This window comes from Lingula anatina, chromosome 4 (assembly GCF_051362555.1).
Source record: "Lingula anatina isolate TDL-2025a chromosome 4, LinAna3.0, whole genome shotgun sequence".
Taxonomy (NCBI): Eukaryota; Metazoa; Brachiopoda; class Lingulata; order Lingulida; family Lingulidae; genus Lingula; species Lingula anatina.
This window is the reverse complement of record NC_141770.1, coordinates 1,422,642-1,446,777: the sequence shown is the minus strand read 5'-3', so window position 1 is coordinate 1,446,777 and position 24,136 is coordinate 1,422,642. Positions and strand designations below refer to the sequence as shown.

The 24,136-nt window shown below is 37.5% G+C and overlaps 2 protein-coding genes across 2 annotated transcripts; one reads left to right on the top strand and one right to left on the bottom strand.

Annotated features, from left to right (window-relative positions):
- Positions 1 to 6,278: 6,278 nt before the first annotated feature.
- Positions 6,279 to 19,596, top strand: LOC147762021 (uncharacterized). Its single transcript, XM_087010577.1, has 15 exons — positions 6,279 to 6,859; positions 7,845 to 8,066; positions 8,491 to 8,616; positions 8,872 to 8,922; positions 9,402 to 9,641; positions 9,857 to 9,996; positions 10,640 to 11,846; positions 12,032 to 12,109; positions 12,437 to 12,547; positions 14,524 to 14,603; positions 14,814 to 14,987; positions 15,336 to 15,555; positions 16,274 to 16,414; positions 16,637 to 16,746; positions 17,883 to 19,596. The coding sequence occupies exons 1-15, from the start codon at positions 6,280 to 6,282 to the stop codon at positions 18,021 to 18,023; spliced, it is 3,621 nt and encodes a 1,206-aa protein (XP_086866703.1). The 5' UTR covers position 6,279; the 3' UTR covers positions 18,024 to 19,596.
- LOC147762020 (uncharacterized) lies at positions 18,741 to 21,236 on the bottom strand. Its single transcript, XM_087010580.1, has 2 exons — positions 21,095 to 21,236; positions 18,741 to 20,719 (listed from the first exon to the last, which is right to left on the bottom strand). Exon 2 carries the CDS (start codon positions 20,606 to 20,608, stop codon positions 19,232 to 19,234), a length of 1,377 nt encoding a protein of 458 aa, XP_086866706.1. The 5' UTR covers positions 20,609 to 20,719; positions 21,095 to 21,236; the 3' UTR covers positions 18,741 to 19,231.
- Between the last annotated feature and the right edge of the window lie 2,900 nt (positions 21,237 to 24,136).

Sequence of the window (24,136 nt, the reverse complement as noted above, 5' to 3'; positions counted from 1 at the left end):
TCAGTTTCATGTCTTCGTCATTACAATAAAAATTAAAGGGATAATAACTCTCCGTATGATATCTATATTTCACAATAAAAACATTGTGAATAACTCATAGAAATATAATATATTCTGTTTACGACAAAAACAGCAGTTATAGATATTATTTTTATATCTGAGCTTGTCTTCAGACCACGTGACCTCCATTGATGGCTATACTCTGTTATAACCTCTAAAGAGATTTTAACAAAAAAAAACAAACTTTTTAGAAAAAAACCGGGACTAACTTTGAATGTAAAAATAGATTCATAAACCATTGGTAAGTATGGGAAAATTGTTGTTTACTCCAGGAAAATTCATTTTTTGGCCAAAACGAAGAGTTATTATCCCTTTAAATACTAAGTGGATAAATATATAACAATAAACATTTGGTTAAATATCTATAACTAATAATAATGATCATGGTTAACACACAATAAAATGTTCATTATTATATATCATAGTGCATAGTGATTTTTAAAAAAACCATAATATTTATCAAAACTTACAAATGTTATGTTAATTCCGTGCATCTCACACACTCTCAATAATAATGATACCTAGATCAGTGTCTGAAATCATTGAAGTAACAATAAGGAAGAATGAATCATAAAGTCATTCAAATGTTGTGATAGTACACACACTTCTTATACCAAAAGTTCGCTTGCAAAGATCAACACATTATGTTAACTATAGACACATGTAGAAAGTTGTTTTTCTTGTACTTCTGGTCAGGCTTCTACGTAAAAGATGGAGAAACTATAAGAAGTTTCCTGAGTGAATGCAATGGATATGTATACAATCCTATCAGACAAGTTACCCTCTTTCGCCAATTTGTCTTTTCATATTAGACCCCGGGGTAAGTCCCCCCCCCCCCCTCCTCCATCAAGTCTCTTTAATGAAGTTACTTTAAGATGCTAAATCATTTCATTTGGGCTCACTGCCGACGCTTTCTTAGCACTATTGGATGCGGTCACTTTACAAAATGTGATCAATTATTTTACCCCATAGTTACTTTGTCATAGGGGGCCAACTTAATTACCCCGGGGTCTAACTAGCCCCGGTCTCCCTTACGCCAGACAAATCTAGATGATTAAATGCATGTTCATTTATTTCTACCTATTGTGACAGTATACATGTGAGAATACCATTCATTATATTGGTTTTAGATATGTACCTGTGTACTGTCACTATTTCTCTTTTTATGATAATTCCTTGTCAAGTATATTACATTTATACATGATATTGTATATTTACAAACTATGAAAAACGGCAAATTACTCTATAAACCAACATAGGAAACGCCTTGTCTTTTGATCTGATTATTGATTTTCAAATTTCTAAATCCAAGTTGTCATATCCAGGTAAAGAGACAAATAATGCCGTTTTTTACAATATCACTAGTACAAATTACTGAATTATAATATTTGTACAAACTTAGTCTTTATCACAAGTAGACACGATATCTGCATAGCTGATTTTGATTTTTCTGTAGCAGTTAAGCTGTATCCTATGATCGCTCCATTCATTAAATAATTAATCAAAATCTTAGCTGTGAACACGTGTTATTTAATATCTCCATCATTACTGTGGTGTTCTAGCAAGTTTATTTGTAATATCATTTGTACATTATGTGTATCACCTAAGTCAACACAATGTCTTGATATTAATGGATCATGTCAACTAAATGAGAAGTCGAATAATAAATAAAGTTAACATATCTTTATCACTAAGGGGTCTAAATTCAGTTTTAATGCGAGATGGCCATTGCTATTTGATAATTATTTCTAAAGCTAGATAAATTGCATTTGAAACAGTCCACCAAAGTTAGCCCCGTAGAGCTGATAACACGTAGCTGCAGTGAGATATGCTTCCTTTCTCCTGAAATCACATACTGTGGTTAAGTATAAAATAAAAAAGGAATCAACAGAATAAAAATCGTCTAAATTAGCTATCCAAATTTTGGTCGTAATTTAAATTAAACAACTACTTTATTGTGTCATTTTCACGTTTTTAATTTTAAACAAATTGATTTGAGTTCAATGTTACCGAAATTGGCATAGTCATCCTAATTCAAGTTATTCCGACAGTGAACATGTGAGTAGGAAGAGGTATATCACAAAAAGTCATGTTTACCATAAAAACACACCTATATCTAAGACGTTCAGGATGAAACCATTCACTATTGTTCATTCTCAGTCTCCTCGCCATTGTTATAAATGGACATAACATGGATTCCGTTTCCTTCCACAGTAGTACACGTGATGGCAGCTATCTTCCCGTCGTCTGCTACTTTGATTTGTGAAAACATATCCGCCAGATTCAGTCCGCTATCACAGTCCTGAAGATCTTGGGTATCGGCCGTGTGCTCACTATCGACTGCCATTTCGATAGTTTTGTTGAACCTACAGGTATTATTTGACCGTCTTCTTTAACAGCTTGATGGACCGTCCAGAAGTCTTCACCAACCCACGCTCCACCAAGTATAGCCTCTCCTTCCTCATGCTTCAGATACCGGTTATCATGGATGCCCTGTGGGTCAATCAGGATCAAGCAATGGCGGCGGTCTGCCTCCATAACGGCGCTCACAGCTAACAACTTGGAATCCTTGCTGAACTCCAGCACACAGTGACGGGTAGGGAAGTCGTCTGTTGATTTTAAACCGGTCACACACGCCCCTTTTTATAGATTAAAAAAAATTAGCAGCCCTTCGAAATATGAAATAAATTAGGTTGTAAAAGGAAACATTTATATGAAAAGCCTTTTACCTGTGGACAAAAATAGTGAGATATTAATCTGAAAATATCACTCATACAATAAAACAATAAGAATAGCTGTTCTCTATTAGTTACCCGTAATAATAGCACAACCGGCTGCTTTGGGACAGCGTAGTCCGTGCGCGTTTGGTCTTGTACGGTATTTTCCGTTTATTGGTGCTTCTCCTTACCCACATGTATTATTACATTGACTTATGATTATAAAACTAGGGTTCATAACAGTTAAGTTTCTGTGACCTAATGCCATCATTACACGCAGGTTGTTTATGAAATTGATAAGGTACGTGTGACACTCATCGATTGTAGAAGGATATATTGATGCATCCTTGAAGATCTACTTAACAGTTGTAAAATAGAATGCGATGTTTCGGTCCCTGGGCCTTCTTCGGGGGTTATGAACAAAGAGTGAAAAAACAAACTCATGAGATACGTGACGTCGGTGATGTGTTGAAGACATGCGATGTCCCAAAAGTGTGCTTAACGTAAATAATGTCAAAATTCCGTAACAAAGAAAAAACAATACTCATTTAAGAAACTATTGTCCCTATTGAGTCCATTATTCAAGGTGTATAGTGTTCTGATGAATTTTTGTTCTGCCATCCGTCTTTGCCTAGTGTCGTTTAAGTTTCCTTTCGCATTTCACTTTTTGTTCGTAATTCCCGAAGAAGGCCCAGGGGCCGAAAACTCGGATTGTGTTAAGTAGATCTTCAAAGATGCACTAATATGTATACTTCTATTTTCCTTAAAGGTACATATGAACCGAGCATCGGTGGAGTGTGGATTCCGAGTAACACATGTAAACCACTTCTACTAGATTCTTATATGACTCAAATAAATTTGACATGCCAAGGGATAAACTGAATAGATCACTCGATCAGCCATAAAAGACCTTTAGACTGCTCCTTTCTTTTAATTTATGGTTGTAAATTTAACCTACTTCCGTGACCTACTTTCCCGCCCCATTGACATACATAGAATGCCAGCAGAAAAATCTGTTCAAACATAATTTTCGGGTAAAATTAAACAATGCCATTTAGTAATTCTCTTAGTTATACTACTTGAAACTATATGCTGGCATTTGGTTGGTTTTTGTGACAAAAAATTGACTTTGTATGCATCTTTAACATATATACGGTGAATTAACATGAACTCTCAACGATTGTATCGTTATTATTGCATTTCTCAGTTTGGTGTTGTTTCCCATCTGGCTCTCTTTTCGAATAAGATAATAATATAATAGTTCCGTGATTTGGAGTTGTAGTGCGACTGAAATTCTTATTTCAATTTTTCTAGACCCTGCAAAACGTATCGTAAAATTGAAATATTTGAAAACAACAGCTGAAAATCTAAAATATCATTTAATTACTTTGAAATGTGATGATAAATGTTCATAAATAAAGACGGATAAACGATATTCAATATACTGCAAACTTCTTAATTAACTTAGGGTAGCCAGTTTTGCGGGGATCATTTTTATTTGAATAAAAAACATTAAAACATTTTGTCATTCTGTCATAAAATAAAGGTGTTGAGTAAATGGGTGTAACAGAAATAAGGTGACAATAAGCTTGACACGTGCCACTTTGAACAAAGAGAGGATAAGAATGTGTGCGTACATCACAACACAATTTCTTTTAAATTTACAAGAAACACATGAAATATGAATTTTCCAAAATTTCTAATTTGGTGTACATTGGGCTTGTAACAATATTTTTTTTCATAGTTGGCAAGATGATAAAGGATATATTCACCAAAATATGTATTGGAACGGAAGAGAAGACAAGATTACGGATCGGTGCGAATTCCACAGCTATCACCGACAACCGAAAAATGTGGCGTATCAGTAACAACATAACAAAGCCCCATAACTATTTAACTAGCTATAAGGTACAATGGGAATGTCTTTACTAAATACTCTCATATTAAAACAGCATGTGTAAGAAAGTTAGCAAACAAAAAAAATGTACGAGTACATTGTACCTTTATGACATGAGAGTGTGCTTTGTGATTTCACCACTGCTGGTATGTATTTTTGTTGTTTTGTAAAGTCCCGCGTGGAAATGAGTCAGAACAAACATTTTAATATACCAGTACTCAATGTTAGCTACCAGTAAATGAATAGAAAAGGAAATATAGAGAAACACAACCCTTTCTTCGAACTGGGTCTTTATACAAATTTGTTTTTTATTTAAAGACTGTTTGTATTACGCGCTCCGCTTAGCACAAAGCATACGAACTTCTTTGTGTTTTGTGCGATACAATGAAATAGTTCAATGTATGATTTTATCGCGAGACTCACGTCCAATGTGGTTATTTTTAACTTAGCGTTTTTTCCGGAGCTGTCTCGATAAATTGCGCAGTTAAGTTGTAACACCAAGTTACCTGAGGTTTTAGATGTCGAAGCTGTAACGACAGATTTTACAAGGAGACCTTTCGGTAAGTTCATCAAGGGCGGCTAAACATTAATTTGTTCATCAACTAAATTACATGCGTGATTCTTTTTGCACCGTGCGCTGCCCAAACGTTTAAGAAGATCATGTAACCCTTAACTAGGGCCACATATTGCTTTCCCCTAGATATCCACAGGTATGCCCTAGCAGGGCTGATTCTAGTATAGATAGATATCATAGTATATTTGTGAATACCTAGCGGATACCAACCATTAATCCCGTAGAAGGTACACTGTGGAAGGCGATGGGTGAATGATGACCCTCTTCTAGAAATACATGGAGTGTACAGGACAAAATCAAAAGAAGAAAAATAACCTCAAGCCAGTGAAAGAGCAGTTACATATATCATCTATATTCAGTTTAAATAATATGATATTCACCTGTGTATTACACGTATGCAGTAAAAATGAAGCGTTCTGGTATGTATCTTGTCGCTAATTTTGTTCCTAGATTACATGACTGTGCAAAATATAACTAGCATCCTGGTTGAAATAGAAAATCATAGTACAAAAAATGGACACCCGGAAATCTTCATAATGAGTGCAGTAAAAGTTAATGACTAGTAAAGGAAGTGTGGGTCCCTTATAATTAGTAGAGGTTAAAATTTAGCCGGTGAGAAAGAAATGGTAGTCCTAGGAATGGAGTTCCCATGTGATGACTGCATATTGGGGGTAGCGGTCACAAAATGGATGTTGGTCCCGTTATTGTTTACACTGAAACTATTGGCTAGGGTAGGCAAATCTGATATTTGCTACTTCAATTTGGATTTTATGGTTCACTTCATGTGGTTAAATGGTTGAAAGTCAGGTTTTGTCACTGCAAGTTGGTATGTAGTATTTGCAATTTACCCGATCCCTTTTATAACCTGATGTATAAGACAGCAAAATATTAAGGTGCATTTTGAAACGACGTCTTTGGTACATAAAAAGCTCAATCTTTTTTCTTTATTGTTTACCGTTAATGTATAAATTGAGTAAACAACTAGAATAACGAACATATCATTTGTTTTTTATTTGGATCTGTAGACGACCATGGCAACGGCAGAGGGAATGCTATCTGAAATCCCAAGAAATGAAGAAGAAAATTATTTCCACATGCAGCTGCTCTTAGATCATGCAACTGACGTGCTTCGAGATGTTCTCAGGACTCAGCTACAAGCAGCTTATCCAGGACTGTTTGATCCTAATAAAACTGACAAACTTTTTGACGTACTTGACAATCAACAAGTCAAACATTCCTTGCTGTTGTTGAAAAAGAGAAAGGGATTGGATCAAAGTCAGATGAAACTCCTGTACCCCTCTGGCTCCCCTTCAACAACTGTGACAATGCAGGATTTGGATATTACCCTTGCAGTTGTTTTATTAAGAAACATCACCAATCTGGACCCTCGTGCTGAATGGGAAAGGCCATCAGCTTCCGACACCTCCATAGAGGCAAACATTGGTAGAGTGAAGTCCAGCCGCAATCAGCACGTGCACTCTCATCCTGGCCTCACTGGCTCAGCATTTCAGGCACAGTTTAATGCCCTCAAGCACGTCCTGCTGTCACTGTCACCAATATATACCAGCGATGACTACGACAAGCTTCTTCTTGTGCCACTGGAGGCTAAAGGTATGTTAAAACAGCATTTGCAAAAATAAAAAAGGGGTTCTTTATCATTATATTCCAGCGCTGAGTACGACATGCTTTTACTTGAGCCACTGGACATGAATGAAGGTAATTGTTTATCATGTTCAACATCAGCGTTTATAGACACATAATAATATTGATTCGCAATTTTAAAAATTGCATTTTACAGTATTCTCTTTTACCTCTTTCCGCCAACAAGGACAACACGTTTTTTTTTTTCGCCTGTCAGTTAGCAACATTATGCGAAAATTTTTGCACAGCTTTTAATGAACTTTTGACAAACTGTTGGGAGTGGACCAAGTAACAAAATATTACATCTTGGTTGTGAACTATTTTTTATTAATTGGTTAATTTTAATTTTATTAAAAACAAATTGAGAGGTGAGCTGCATTGACGAAATGTGCTCCTTTGGTTTTTTTTTAATGACAACTTTTTATTGCGTCCTGTCGACAAGAGGAAGACAATTGGGAAGACACTTCTTACCTGTTCTTCTCCATATCCTTGCGCCTCCATAAACTCTGGCAACGCTTAACCTGCTTTCATCTGAGAACAGTGTCATTACCCAGTTATTGGCTGGTGTTCATGCCAGAGCTTCAGTAATACCACCTGACGCGAAGTAAACAGTTCCTGGTAGTGACCTCTAGTCTCCTAAAGGCAAAACTTGCCAAAATGACTCTGCAGACGTCTCCTGACGATAAAATCAAAAACATATGTTAAATGTTGCAGTCAAGTTTCTTTATTTCCTGAAAAGTTTCTACGAGGAAGGCGTATAAATATTCTTTCTTCTCTGAGTGTGGTTTCCTTCGGTCGATGTACTCAAACAATCTAATATGTAATAAAAAATGCAATACAATGGTACCATTTTAAGCAATATATGTAATTGCGGAACAGGTGACACTCTTTTTGATAAGCGAGTATATACAGTACTTCTGAAGCAATATTATGATTGACATGTTATGTTTATTAGGAGAGTTTGGAGAACTGGTTCGCCGCTTATGTGAAAGTGGTAAGATTACAGTATACCGACAGCGAGTAGCTATTGTTGGACCTTCTGGTGCGGGGAAGACTCACCTCGCCCGGCGCCTCCTGCAAGAAAAATATGACAACGAAAGAGATGCTCTTACACCTGGCGTTGAGATACACCGCCACGTGTGTATAGTCAATAAATCTCTCTGGGTCAAAAAAACAGGTAATGAGAATATAGGAACACTTCTGACATTGATGGATTTGGGTTATAAAAAAACAAAAAAAGCAAAAACAGGAAATATGTTGTTTTATATGCAGTTGTACCAATAGAGCGTACAAAAGGAGTTATGGGGGTCTCACATGGGGTGGTAGCCGAGAGTTAATTAATACTTTTACGAAAGGGGTGACCATAGATTGTAGCCAGTAATGTGCATATATTTACAAAATGATCAGTTGCTCATTAATATATACATGAGTTTTTAGAGAAATACCTGGAAACAACTACAACGATTCCATGTTTATAAAGTGTTCGTCTCAGCTTGTTTTTTCACAAAGGTTTGAGTACAAATTTTTAAAGCTGTAACTATTTATACGCCTTGTTACAAAACGCTGCATCAACTTGAATGTTATTCACACGACTCTCCCAGAACATGTCCCAGAAAATCAATTTGTACGACACATGGCAAGCGCAATGCAGAAGCCAGAGACATACCTCCAGCTAGACCAAATGGGCCAGCCGCCATCAGCAGAATTCACACAGGAAGCCGAAAGCGGTACGTGTTAGGTTATAATGTAAAGTAAACAATACATTTACACTTCTTGCTTGCCAAAAAAACATTCTTCCATGCTGTAAAAGGTTATGCTACTTCAGTGACATAAATAGTCTTTTCCGACTTGTTATAATATATAGAAATTTGTGAAAATTAATGTTTAAATAATTATCTCCCAGTTATGTTCCTGTTTATTTTAACAACGTGGGTTTTTAATGCCTTTATGATATATTTATGCAAACCGTATATGTTCTCTAGCTTCTCCTCCTGTAGACAGTGAACCACATCCCCCTTCTGACAAGACAACAGGTAAATAATACGCTACTACTACAACGAGAGTTTTTTTATTTTTTTTTAACTTTATTTAAAGAGGGTAAACATGTTAAGCGTAAGCTTATCTTCCACATGGGCCTCTGTTACCATTCATTCAACAGTATTGTCTTTGTTCCCTACTTCAACCTTTATATGCCGAGTGCTAAGCAAGGAGACAGTAGGTACCATTTTATGATGGTCTTTGGTATGACCCGGCCGGGGATTGAACCCACAACCTACTGCACCGGAGGCGAGCACTCTACCATTTGAGCCATCCGGTCAGAGTTGCCGATTAGTCTGAGCTCGTTCGTTAGATTCAATGCTGAGATTTAATTAATATACTGCAAACAATATAGATTTTTAAGTTCCAAGATATTAACAATTACCAATTTTCTTTAAAACTTCAAAAAACACAAAAATTAAATGACATAAATCCACAATACTTTACCGAGCAAACCTTATTGTAATTTTCACAGCGGCAGTCAGGTACAAGAATATCGATCCGAGGCTGCTAAAAAAAATGGAGAAAATGACTCGAGGAGAACCTGTGGATCCCGAGAAACGGATCACAATTTGGGATTTCGGAGGCCAAGATGTCTACTACACCACTCACCAGACGTTCCTCTCACAGCAGGTCATCTACCTGTTGGTGTTCCGGCTTGACAAATGGCACAAAGGCAAGATTCCTATGTATGGGGGAGAGAGGACAGTGAAAGGTATGATAAAGTATATATTTATATCTACATAAGAGGTGCTATTTTGGGTTTGTTTTTTTTCAAAATTTGGTCTGGGTATTTTGATTGATATAGTTATTAATCAACGGTAGTGGCCATGTAGAATTTTGTTAAAAAATAGAAAACGTGAAGTAGAAAGTAGAAACTTAGTGATCAACATTCATCTTTAACGCATCACTTTTTTATAAACGTTTCAGAATTTGTAATGTTTTGGTTGAACTCAATCCACATGCACACAGTTGGAAAATTAGAGAAAAAAGACAAGACTATCACGCCATCCGTGTTGATTATTGGAACTCATAAGGACAAATTGCATAAAAAAAAATTCAAGTCACAGGTGAATATCCAATTCCTTATCACATTTGTCTTATAAATCCTTTAGTAGCACCCACCTCATATAATATGCACCCCTCACCAATGTCTATCACGAAGTAATTGCATGCCACTTATGTTTGTGCAATATATGCATGGCACCCATGACGAATTGGAGGTTTAAAGAAGACACGTTGCTTTCTCAGATAGTACAAGGGTGATACATAGGAGGTCCATGTGCCTTCATGGTCGCAGCAAAAAACTGACAGTATACCCAACAATGTGATATCACCCAGAAGTCGCCTAAGATCACTCAAACAACGTCCACTCTCTTAGGCGACCTCAAAGTTTCATGGTCGCTTAAAGGTCACCTTTCAGTGTAAAAAGGGGTTTAAGTCTGGGACATTACATGTAATACAAAGACACGATTTTCTGGCTTTGGTGAACGTCTTTGCCTAAACGTTGACATAATTTTGTGTCTACTTAAACGTGTCACTTTTTTACCCCCTCCTAATTTATTAGTTTATATACACCTTCTATCTGCCCCCCCCCCTTTCCTAGAAGGAAGTGGATACATATCCATTACAAAAGGATAATCTGCTTTGTACAGTAAATTGACATCATCATGTGAACAACGGCATAAAATCCCACATCATGTTTATTTATAGGTTGACAAGATTCTTCGTGAAGTCGAGGAGTGTCTCAACGAAAAGCCTTTACTCAAGTCCCACGTCTTCAATTATTATGGCATTAGCAACTTGGCTGAAAATAAGGAGTTTGATAACATAAAAAGTGCAATCGAATGTCTGTCTGGTTTTACAAGCTACGGTGAGACTACTGTTCCAGTAAATTGGATCCAACTGGAATTGGATTTGGCAGAGAAGAGTAAAGAAAAGCCACTCATAGATATTAAAGAACTGCGTGAAATGGCGAGCTTAGTTGGAATCCCTGACGCGGAGTTAGATGAAATGTTTGTCCCTTACCATCACCGCCTGGGAAACGTCCTACACTTCAAAGTGGATGGACTGGAAAATGTCGTCATATTGAATCCACAGTGGTTGGCCGATCTGTTTTCTGCCATCATAACCCCACCCGTCAGTGAACCTGCCATGATGGCCACGGCCAATACTGACCCTGAAGGCACCCACTTTGATAATCTGAAAGCTGATCTGAGAAGAGGGACACTAAAAGAGGAGGTGTTTGATCGATATCTACAAAGAATAAAGATGGCTGAAATAAAGCCCGTTGTAATTCGACTTATGCTGCATTTTGATTTGATGTTCGACATATCTGATTCGGTTGAATTCCCACTGTCAAACTTGGGGACGAGAACCTACCTTGTTCCCAGTATGCTTAAACCCAATGCCAGTGCGAATCCTGCGTCTTCTGAGAGGGATTCAAAGAAGTTTTTACTCATCTCATACCCTCACATATTTTTCCCTCATGGGTTATTTCATCGTTTGATCATCAGTCTGTTAGGGACGTATAACGCTCAAAACTATGTACACAAAATTCCAGTTGTTGGGTTTGACAGTGCCTCTTTCTGTCTGAAGGATGAACAGTCAATTCTTCACCTGGTCATTGAAGAAAATGCCATGAAACTGTTGATAAAGAAAGAAAACGCTACTGCTAGTCCACCACAGCCCTGGGTATACTCAAATGCACGAGAAACAGTTGAACGCGAGTTGTCAGATCTACAAACGGCATACTGCCCCGGGATGAATTTTAGGTACTTCATCAGGGTAAAAAATGACAAAATATGCCAAAATGTTTTAGTAGACTCTCAGACCGTCCAAACAAATGATGTCATCAATAGAGTCGTTGGAAATTCCGATAAGCGAATAGATTTGACGCCATATCGTGTTTGGTTTTCAGGTAAGCAGTTCAAAAAATACCTTATAGTGTAGAGGCATTATGATACTAAAACTTGATGGAATGAGAACTAAACAAATGTTAACAACCTACGTTGTCCAAAATAAGAAAATATAATTGAATAAAATTTCCATAAAAATTGAAATATTTATTCCGATTATTTATAAATATTTATTCATTTATTTTAGGAGAGGGGGCTGTGGAGAATGTGCCTCAGGTGCCTCAAAAGCGTCCTTCAGAAAGCAAACTTGGCATACGAGAAAGAGGTGCTTTTGATGAGTTCTAACCTTACATGTTACCCAAGCAATAGACATAAAATTTAAGAAAAATATATATATACATTTCATCTTTACGGTAACGTTTTTACTGATGTTTTGTTTATAGCACACAATCCAAGACAGATTTTGGAAGTTTTTGGCTTTTTTTTGTGGGAAACATGTACTAGTTTATGAGTTTAATTCGCAATTTTACTAATGCGCATAGGCTTTATTGCCGATGCAATAGCATATGAACGAGTGCACAATTGTTTTTAAATACATTCATTTCTAGGAAATAAGTGAAAATCATGTCTGTGTAATTTTGCATGCTTTCAGAGCGTGATTATCTGGCAAATAAAAGCAATTTCTCGCCAGCCAAGTCAGCAGAAAAAGAACAAGATCTCTCCGAAAGCCTGCCACTCGAAACTGCTTCTTTTCAAACACCAAGTACGTACAAAACTGGACGTAATCTTATCATAACAACTTTCATAGGGGTCTTTTAGCCACAATTTTAATATATTGATAGACACATCAGGACCTTAGCCAGGGGGGTTTCGGGGATTCGAAAGACCCCCCCCCCCCCTTTTTTCTGGAAAAAGGTCCAACCTGGGTAAAATTTGACCTAGGTACATGGGGATTATATTGTAAAAGGTCCACTTTTTCAGGAAAAGAACCCCCCCCCCTCCCTTTGGAATTGCTGGCTACGATCCTGCACATTGTGTCATTAATGGTTATAAAGTTGATCAGACCTTTGTGTCGTGTTACGCCTCTCTTCTTCCCCAAACGTGTCCTTAGCTGGCTCTCTTTTGGGCCCCAAACTTTTTCTGCGGTATAGTCTTCATTTGGAAACCTGCCAGTATGACGTTCCGGGAAGGGGAAGGGGTTAATTACAGTACTTGCAGTTAAGCAACCCAATTAACGATCAATTGGTTGATTCGCGCGATCAACAGGCTACTTGGGTAATATTTTACAGCATAGATTGTAAGAGATAAATTGCAGAGTAACCTTGTGTCCCAAGGATACTGCTTATAATTATTCATTCCCTCCATGCTCCCACCCCACCCGAGCACTTGTAATTGATACTCCGTATCTTGATTAATGTTAAACATTCAAAAGATAAAAAGAGTGCGCAGCCTTGCGTTTTGCGGGTCAGGTCACAAAAAATTGGATACGGCATCATACTGTAGAAATAATCCAAGATCAGGTGTTCAGAAATTTGTCCGTAAAATCATACTTGTTTTCGAGGACAGCACTTTTTCATGTTAAGCAGTAGGGGGGTTGCAGATATATGGTGGCGTATTGTAATGAACCTTTTCATATACATATGGAATGAATGACATAAACTTATGTAATTTTGAACGCTTAATTCAAGCGTGGGCTCGAAATAGGACATTGCGTTTTAGACTAACTTAGTGGATAACGCAATCTAAAGATTCCACGGTTCGTGTCAGATTTACGTAAGGTCACGCAAAGAAAACCCTATTCCACATAATGACCAGTTAAACGATGTATTCGTTGACGCTCGGTAACTATACATATTCTACGTGGTCTCCAACTCCTAGCTCTCCTAACCTCCTTCTTCGCTCTCTCTCTACCTCCCCCTAAAGTATCAGTTCTCCTTGCCTATATACTAATTTCTTATCTTACATGGATCCAATGCTGCACTATTGTGCGATGTACGTCAAACCTAATTACTTTTAATTGTAAAGTTAATTTCTTTACTTCGGCGTTATACACAGAGACCCCCGCATTACTTAACAGCTATTGGACTACAACACATTACGTCATCTGACTTTAAAAAAATATCTATGTCGGACACGAACAGTATGTCTATCTTCTTGACCGATATTCTCAAACAGCATGTTGCGAATCAATAAAAGCTTATTCTAACAGCTTTGTAATTTCAAATCGTTATTTAAAAACAAATTTATATAAGAGATCTAACGCGTATAACCTTCTGAGGAGTCGTCTCTGTAACCTTAGAAGTAAAAGTTTCCCACAAATAGACACGTTTAGACTGCATAATTCGCTAGTGCTCTCTGGCAGCAACAGAATTGCGTCAAAAATTCTTTATCTGTATTAAATTATCAAAGACATCCCAATTATATTTGACACATAAACCATAACCCCTACCAAGAATTAATCCCTGGAAAAGCTTAGATGTAACGAATGAACACAATCCTCCGGTGCTTGAAAGCTCTAATGGTGCTGTTATAAATCTTTCCCTCGAAGTGGTAAATTGAAACGGGGATATTGGCTTTTAATTTTGCCCAAGTGAGTACGACGTTGTGTAGCATTTACGCCGGTAAGTTGACAGCAATTTAGTGATGCTCCCCAAGGAGTTAGACCGATCCAAATGGAATGATCTGCGTATGGGAACCCAGTTTAAGCTAGACACATTATATACAATTTTATCATTTCAGGCACAAGCATGGAAGAGAAAGTCAAGGTCCGGCCTTGTTCACTTGACCGCTTCCAGAAGGAGGCATTCGACGATGAAAACGTTTGTAGTCACTCTTTATATGGTTTTATTTTTGATATGTATTTGTATTTAATATTTTATATATGTATTCATCTTTTAAAGCAGCTGCTATGACAAAAACTAAATGTATTTTTATTGTTACTTTGCAACTTTAAACCACGTAGTATAGGTTTAATGTAGTGAATAATTACCCGACTTCGACTGTCAAAAACCATTTTGAATTTATCGTAGGTCTACAAAAACTACACAAAGTTGAGGGGGAGAGCTGTGATCATCAACAATGTCAGCTTTGACAATGACTATTACCCTGACAGAGAAGGCACAGAGGTGGATGTTGAACGTCTGGAAAGATTATTTCAACAACTAAATTACCTGGTGCTCACGCATGACAACATGACTGTTGGGGTTTGTTGATCTAATTTAAATGTTCACATAGTCTGCCGCATATTTTTACTCTTAAGATACAGTTGGTAACATACCAGCTATAAACTCTATTATGACTACATATTTACTCTTTCTGTCATTGAATATATGATAAGGATGAAATTATTTTAATAATCCATTCTTTGATTATATAAAAAAACACAATGCTGGCCGTTTTTAATTCATTATGATGACAGAACTTTTCCCTCAGAGATTTACAAACGCTGATCTCGCTGATGAGATCAGGTAAAGTGAATTTCTCTTTGATAATATAATATTATCGAAGTGTACTGTTATCACCCTGAATTGATCAATCATTGCATTATACAGGCTATCAATCAACTAGCCGAACTTGAAGCTAGAACTGATCACAGTGCTTACTCTTCCTTCATGGTGATCCTGAGTCATGGTGGAGAGAACACGGTGATAGGCACTAACGGTTTTCAAATAGGATATGACCAAATACTGGCACACTTTGAGGCCTCCAAGTGTCGTGCGCTGAAGGGCAAACCCAAGATGTTCTTCATATCTGCGTGTCAGAGTCCCAGTAGTAAGTGTCCATCTTCCATATGGGGCATTGATGTGAACCAAACTATGTGAAGCAAGTTTTAATTTCATGAGTAAAGAGTGAGAGGTTAAATTGATTTCCTGTTTTCTGCTTTGACTTTAAAGCTGGGGGCCTTTTTGCAACCCCACAAATGAATTTTTTGCAAAATTGTTGGTAAATAATAACTTTTGCTGACTCATCGCATGGTAATTTTTAGGATGATGAGTCTCATTGAATATTTGATATATAATTTTTATCCCTAAGGCCATAACATTTAATACAGGCAACAATTTGCTACATTGTTATTATTGTTAATACGATTAGGATAGAGGAGTTATATAATAAAAGCGGCCTGGTTTGGCCAAATCACAAACAAACAATATTCCTTGTTGCCTTCTTTCTTGCTATGAATGAGACTATAAAAGTTTGTGGTACACTGAGATGGAGGAGACATAAAGCTATCATGTTGTATAGTACTAGATACTGCACTTTGCACTTTTATACAAACGGATGGCGTTGCTATTATTATTTTTAGATAAAAAGTTGGCCAATGCTGCGCTGTCAAAATGTAGTTCGTTTATGTATTTCAAGCAATATATTGTTCAATTTTGCCCAGTATAAAGCAAAACGATTTTTGTCAATTACAATTTGGGAATTGCTGCATTATACTTCATTAACTTTCTGTTGTCTAAGTACAAAAAAAGTATCCTTTATTTCACAGAACGTGAGGATAAAAGTGCGTCAGATGTAAAAACGAAACCCAAGCAAATGACAACAAAGCCGCAAAATACTTCCTCAAATACTGAAGACGGAGAAATAGCAGAAAAGGCCGATATGATATTAGTTACCTCAACGACCACAGGTAAGATTGTGAAGTCTGCTTGTTCTTTTTCAGCGGTTTCTTCTATTGATACTTTCTCTTTGTGGACAAGAATCCTACACAAAAGACATGTGAAATAAGTATAACTAGATAAGGTATAACAGTCAATTTTATGTTAAAATACCCTTAGCTGCAGGGTGACTAACGTTACTAACGGTTTGACATCCAGTCGCCAAACTGAAGTTTGCTGAATTAACCTTTCAGGTGACAAGTCTTGGCGATCTACTACACATGGCACGTGGTTCATTCAGTGTCTGGTGAGAGAGCTCTTGGAGAGAGCATGTGACACCCATCTATCTGATATATTGACAAAGGTAATCACGTATTACAACAGTATTCTTTATAAGAGTAGAGAATAGAGATTTATCTGTTGTTGATTTTAAAAAGGGGAATCCAATATAAGAACAAAGGGTGACCGTCGTCTCTATCAACGTCACATCGGGTACAGGGGTATCGGAGATTTTAAGCAGTTTAGAAAGTTGTGCATGATGCAGGAAGCAATCAGATTGCGTTTCACCGCCCACGAAGCCAAGTTCCTTCAATATAACATTCCCATACATAGCTCTCTACCTGCCTGAGCAACAGCGCTTTAAGTTCCCTGCACCAATAAGAAATGTTGGACAGGTCTATTAAATAGCAGTATGCTTAACTGGATTGACCCACTTTGAGCGGTTCTAACATGTAATCAGTCCAGTGGATTTTTACTCTCTTTTCAAAGTTTGATTATTGCTTTTGGGGATTTCTTTAAAATTACGACTGTGAAAAGGATATTTGTATTGCCTAGCGTATCATTGTTTTAGTCCAAAATAAAGTCTGAATAATAAATGGTGAAACAAGATGTATACCGCTGAAATATGGCTGATGGCTTAGCATGTTCAAGTACATGTGTAAGATACATAGATAGAAGGGTAAAACATTTGTGTAGATTTGATATAAGAGAAAATGTGGTGCTCTTAAGTTTGAAAAATACTCAGATTTTTTATAAGTGGAGCAACTTTCTGAACCAATCAAAATATTGATACTGAAAACAGAGAATATGGAAAATCGCAAATTAATATGATTTTTGGTTCTTAAACTCAAAACATGCGTTATATTTAAGAAAAAGCAAAGAAGCTGGAAGATAAATAAAATCATTGGTTAATGAAAGCTTTCAAAATGAAAGAGAAGATGGCAAATCAATTCCTTGTTCTGTTTAGATAGAAAAAAGAACATGAAAGTTAAAATAAGTGAAAAAAGAACATGATTGTTAAAATAACTGTTAAAAGAATCTTCAAAGTGAAAGGAGTTTTTAAGCTACCAATGAGCTGCAAATATTTCTCTATTAACATTTTGCTTCTGGATAACAGCAATAAATACAAATGTTTAAAATGCCATATTTTGAAGAAACATATTGGTTTTCAGATACATGTTCTCCATTTACTATGTTAACTAGTACTTGTTTGTCTTCAAGGTAATCAAGAGTGTGTCCCAGATGACAACTCAAGACGGCTGCAGACAAGTTCCAGAAAAAACAAGGGACAGGCTAACGAAGGCCTTGTATTTCTGGCCAGGTTTCTACATAAAAGATGGAGAAACTAAGCAGTATCCTTAGTGAATACAATGGATATATACAATCTTCTCTGACAAGTTGTCCGCTTTCAACATTGTCTTTTCATATTGAGACGCCACACAAACATGGATGATTAAATGCATGTTCATTTATTTTTACCTAATGGGACAGTATACATGTGAGAATACCATTCATTATATTGGTTTCAGATACGTAACTGCGTACTTTCACTTTTTCTCTTTTTATGATAGCTCCTTGTCAAATATATTACATTTATACATGATAGTGTGTATTTACAAACTATGAAAAACGGCAGATTACTCTATAAAAACATGAAAAACGTGTTTTGATTTGATAATTGATTTTCAATCACAAAAAATGTTCAAATCCAAGTTGTCTGTTTACAGTTAAATAGGCGTGTAATGTCATTTTTTATAATATTACTATTACTTACTACTGAATTATAATATTTGTACAAACTTAGTCTTTATTGCAAGTAGACTTGCATAGCTGCATATCTGATTTTGATTTTTTGTAGCAGTTAAGCTGTATCCTGTGAACGCTCCATTAATTTAATATTTAATTATAATATCAGTTGCGAACACGTGTTATATAATGTCTCCGATGTCTTTAGTGTGGTGTTCTAGGGCTTTGATTTGTATTATAATTTGTACATTATGTGTATCAGCTAAGCCAACACAATGTCTTGATATTGATGGATCATGTCAACTTAATGACAAGTCGAATAATCAAAATAAATAAAGTTAACATATCTTTATTACTAAGGGGTCTAAATGCAGTTTTAATGTGAGATGGGCATTGCTATTAGATAATTATTTCTAAAGCTGAATAAATTACATTTGAAACAGTCCACCAAAGTTAGCTCCGTAGAGCTGATAACACATGGCTGCTGTGAGTTATGTTTCCTTTCTCCTGAAATCACATACTGAGGTTAACTATACAATTAAAATGAATCAATAAAATAAAGATCGTCTAAATTAGCTAGCCAAATTTTGGTCGTCCATTATTATGCATAATAATTTAAATTAAACAACTACTTTATTGGGTCATTTTCTCGTTTTTAATTTTAAACAAATTAATTTAAGTTCAATTTTACCGAGATTGGCACAGTCTTCCTAATTCAAATAATTCCGACAGTGTACATGTGAGTAGAAAGAGGTGTATCACAAAAAGGCATGATTACCATAAAAACACACCAATATCTAAGACGTTCAGAATGAAACCATTCACTATTGTTCATTCTCAGTCTTCTTGCCATTGCTATGAATGGACACAACATGGATTCCGTTTCCTTTCACAGTAGTACACGTAATGGCAGCGATCTTCCCGTCGTCTGCTACTTTGATTTGTGAAAACATATCCGCCAGTTTCAGTCCGCTATCACAGTCCTGAAGTTCTTGAGTATCGGCCGTGTGCTCACTGTCTCCTGCTGCTGGCGAGTGCCATTTTGTCAGTTTTGTTGGACTTTTTATTTGACCGTCTTTTTCAACAGCTTGATGGACAGTCCAGAAGTCTGCACCAACCCACGCTCCTCCAAGTATAGCCTCTCCCTCTCCATGCAGACACTGGACATCATGGCCGCCCTGTGGGTCAATCAGGCTCAAGCAGTGGCGGCGGTCTTCCTCACGAACGGCGCTCACAGCTAACAACTTTGAATCCTTTCTGAACTCCAGCACACAGTGACGGGTAGGGAAGTCGTCTGTTGGCTTTAACTCGCGCGCAGAGGCCCTTGATACGAGGACCCTGTGGCCACAGAGAACAAAACCGTCATCATTCCTTCTGAATATCAGTAACACGATGCTGGCGTTTTGATTCTTTTCCCGCTGTTCTCCTATGACGGCGACGTAGTTGTCATCAGGAGATATCGCCACGGGGAACCGGTCCCCGTCTGGAATGTCCAGGCCTTTAAGGACTTCAAGTGATACTTCTGATTCCCTGATATCCAGCATTGTTTTTCTTTGGTCTGAAAACCCCAGTTTGCCGAATTCCGTGTCTAGAGTAAGAAAAATGTAGGATTGAGACAGGGTGGAGTTGAATGGTAGTCCCTGAACAAGAGACATTTTATCAAAGTAAGTCGGTTTGGACACAGCGAAGGCCACTGATAGCTCCTTCCCACTTTCTTTGCTTTGGATAGTTTGTATAGAAATTGTCCTGAAACACCCCTGAGTTGGCCCGTTGTTCTCTGCACAACCAGCGATAATGACGCTAGTGGTCCCTGTGGTGGTGGTACTGATTGCTACAACGCTGCTTCTGCGCGTGACACCGGTTGCGATAAATGTGACACTGTCCAAACGACAACTCTTCGTGTCATAAACCCCTCCAAAAATCTCTCCGTCATCAGCCATTGAACAATTTCGCCCCTTATCTAGCAAAACAATCACCTTATCGTCTCTATTGGGGATGGGGATTGTGACGGGAGGGTAAAAGCACTGACCCTCACTGACCTTCAGATACTGTGTCGTGTTCTCCTGTACACGCCATCCAACCGGAGGTGTCGGGAATGTGACGTCATCAGGGCACTGCGCGGTGGATGTGGTGAAAAGAAGGCCCCGCAGACGACTTTCCTTGTCCTGGTCCGCCATCTTGAAGTGCGATATTTGAGGCATGACGACCCTCTGGAAACTGGGCCCCTTGATGTCTATCTTCTGCACCAGAATCTGAGGCGGCTGCACGCCGGGAATGTATGTTGCCAAGGTTTGTACTCGTCTTGATTGAGACTGAAAAACAAGGTAATAATAATAATAATAATAATAATAATAATAATGGTGATGATGATGATGATGATAACATATTCAACGAATAGGTCTACTTTGAAAAACTAACGAAAAACTAAATAAAAATCCTTGCTTACTTTTATTTAGTCTTTAATAATTTTTCAGTTAGCGAGCGATTTGTAGTTTTTATAGAGAGAGTGAATAAGTTTGTTAATACAGCCTTATTTCACAAATGAATGTTCTGGCAAGATACAGCGTTTTCCCTTCGTTGTGCAAATGAAATATACTGTTGCAAATGTTGGGCCCTTCAAAACGCAATCTACATGTACAGTCGCAACTAACACAATGTACAGACTGTGCCGCACAGTGCAGATTTACCCGATGTGCTGACAACCGTCTTCCTTACGGTTCTCCTCGCCAGCAGTTCATATTCATGATCGACGCAAGGTAATATCGACATCCGGGCATTAAAGAAGTGTTTTGTGGGATTATCGTTTCTTTCACAAAGCTTAATAATCTGAGTGTTACGTCTCAGACGGCCCAGGTCGAACAGCGAACGATTTTAATAGATTATCCAGTCAAGGACTATAATACATTTTAGCAAACAAAAGAACTGCTGTGCTGAACTGTTCACATTCTTGTAAAATAAGTGAAACCACTGAGCGCATATAAATTAACGGGTTGTCCTCGGCGGTGAGCACTTTCCGTCCACACTGTAATTTAATTGACCGGGGTAAAACCTCGCCACAGACGAGTTAACTGACGCTGAGGTAACATTAAAGCTAGTGAACGGCCTTATTAACGCAGTAAGGGAGTTTATAGTGGAAATCAAACGCCGATGTCAGGGTTGTGAGACCTCGAGCGGTTAATATTATCCATAACCTCGTGACTAGTATTAGTTTTCGTATTGTTTTTCCTCTTGTCTCCACTACCAAAGCAAGATAACTCTGATTATACTAGTACATGTCTGCAACCTGTACACGTGTTAAAATATTCTCGTTTGAACTTCTAGGAGGTAATGCTATGTATACTAAACAATTTAGAACTAAGGGACCGAATTTGACCTGAGGAGCAGAATAGAGCCATAACATACGCCGTGGTGATTGTTGAGACACGAGTTACTTGGTGGCAACACATACCTTAAGAGGTCTAAAACCTGTAATAGAGAGTAAACCTCGAACGATGGTATTTAATTGATCTAATCGACCTCAGGCCAGGCCGTTACCTGAGTAGCAGTGCACATTGCTCGTGAATAATTTAACAAATTGATGCTAACAAATTTTAGAAGTTAACCCTAACAAATTTAACCCTGTCCGCAATGGAGCTATCTCGGAACAGATACAGCAATAAATGCTGTCGTTGTGCATATGCAGTCATCCGCGTCACACACACAAAAAAAAAATTTAAACATCCATGCCCAAACCGCGATTTGGAGGCAGCTGCGGATGGATTAGCAGCATCCCATAACTTGGGTCCGCGCTGGTTTCACTGATAACAGCTTAATAGAAAAATTAAATTGAAGTCAATTGTAACATTTGACCCTAGTAGAATACAGGATTTAAAACGCAGACACATTCACAATGATATTAATGCTTTTATGTCCATTCCTTCAAAACTTTTTCTCTGTTCCCTGTTCCATTAGCGGATTTGATGGGGGGGGGGGGTGAGGGGGGTCCTGAACCCCCCCTTCGGTTTCTGCAAAAAATCCAAAATTTTATCTAATATTAAAAACTAGTATTCCCCTTTTGAGATTGGAAAATTGATTTGCTGAATCATAGTTCTAAACCGTACCAAATGCCTTAAAAAAACAGGTCCTCTCCCTGATCCGCCCCTGCAGTTCTGTATTTTGGCTAAAAAAACTACTTTAAATATATTGATCAGATTGGTACTTGTGTTCAATATATTATGTTCAATGACCTGGCTGTGCTCATTCAAATGGGATTTTCTTGTGCACTGAGACACGCACACTGACAACGCAGAGACACACTCTAACAACACTGGGATATACCGGTATACTGACAAATATTTCATCAGCAGATTTTCTTGCGAGTTAACTTGAACATTACAAAACTGAATATGAAGGACGCATCGATAACAGGAAACGAAACGTCTTCAAGCGATTACAATCATGAAAATGTCAGTTTGAAAAACTTCAGTAAGGATTTTTTTAAACGGAACATCATATTTATGTTCTTATTTATATATGTGGTAAACAATAATGGCACGTGATGTACTCCAGCGCATTTGCTGTTTCTGGCGTTTGTACCGTGGATCGCTATCCGGTGTAAAAATGTAAAAGAATATTGTTTTAATCGATTTAAAGATACTTTAAAAATGTCATATAAGCTATTATTTCTTGGCACATTGATAAAAATGCAAACAATTCATTCAGCTGATAAAGTTCACACACACACACACACACACACACTCAGTAATTCAAAAAAACTGTTTTAAACAGACAATAAAAACTCAAGTTTAGTGTTAAAACGAGAAACAGCTTAAAAGGACAGAAGCTATTGAAAAACCTCTTACTAGCTTTAGACAAAGGACCCCTGGCAAATAAAAGAACTTCACGTAGGCATCACAAATACAGAAATGACCTTTCTTTGTGAACAACAGCCCCAGGTGCGTCTCGGAGACGAACACAATTACAGAATACAAAAACGTTTCTTCTAATGAGATAAAAGACCAGACAAAAGAAAACAGATCCACGTTACTCCAGCCACCCAGAGGAGCTCACAGTTGCTCAAGTTACCAGGGTAATTGTGTTACAATAGCATTAAGGTGTCCTGTCGCGTCCATATGGTATGACACTGAAGACAAACCAGAGGTTATTGGGCACGTTTGGCGTCATTATCACGCCACATCTGGACAGCGTTGCTGTCTGACCACACCTCAGCAGAAATGAACGCCGGACTGACCAGTGATACACTCCATATGATGCTGCCTCGCTTTAGGAGAAACCGGCAATCTAGGTCAGAAACGGCAAATCAGGACACAGGCAAATCAGGACAGTTGTTAATAGATGGCGTAGCAGTAGAATATAGAGGACATTGTGCTTTTCGGGGGCAAATGAAGAAAGATCGCCTTCGTCGGGGCCAACAATTGCATTATTATGGATTAAATCTATTTAGGCCTACATTTTTCTTTTGTACCTACACAGTTTGGAAATATTTTGCTCCTTGTTTATATCGGCTTATATAGTTATTATAAAGATATATATTAAAGCGATTTTGGAAAAAAAGAAATGTTATCTTGAATTGTTGCAAGGGTTTAAATCTATAAATATGTGTTTTCAGACTCTTTTTAAATATAAAAATAATGCTTTTTCCCACATCTCTCTCTCTCTCTCTCTCTCTCTCTCTCTCTCTCTCTCACACACACACACACACACACACACACACACTTTTTCTCTCTGAT

What these genes read in the sequence shown, in the direction of transcription:
- LOC147762021 (XM_087010577.1), top strand. Translation starts at nt 6,280, where the DNA reads ATGGCAACGGCAGAGGGAATGCTATCTGAAATCCCAAGAAATGAAGAA. An exon ending in TCTCTGGGTCAAAAAAACAG is followed by an intron (nt 8,067 to 8,490) that starts GTAATGAGAATA and finishes CGACTCTCCCAG; the next exon opens with AACATGTCCCAGAAAATCAA. An exon ending in TATCTGATATATTGACAAAG is followed by an intron (nt 16,747 to 17,882) that starts GTAATCACGTAT and finishes TTTGTCTTCAAG; the next exon opens with GTAATCAAGAGTGTGTCCCA.
- LOC147762020 (XM_087010580.1), bottom strand. Translation starts at nt 20,608, where the DNA reads ATGCCTCAAATATCGCACTTCAAGATGGCGGACCAGGACAAGGAAAGT.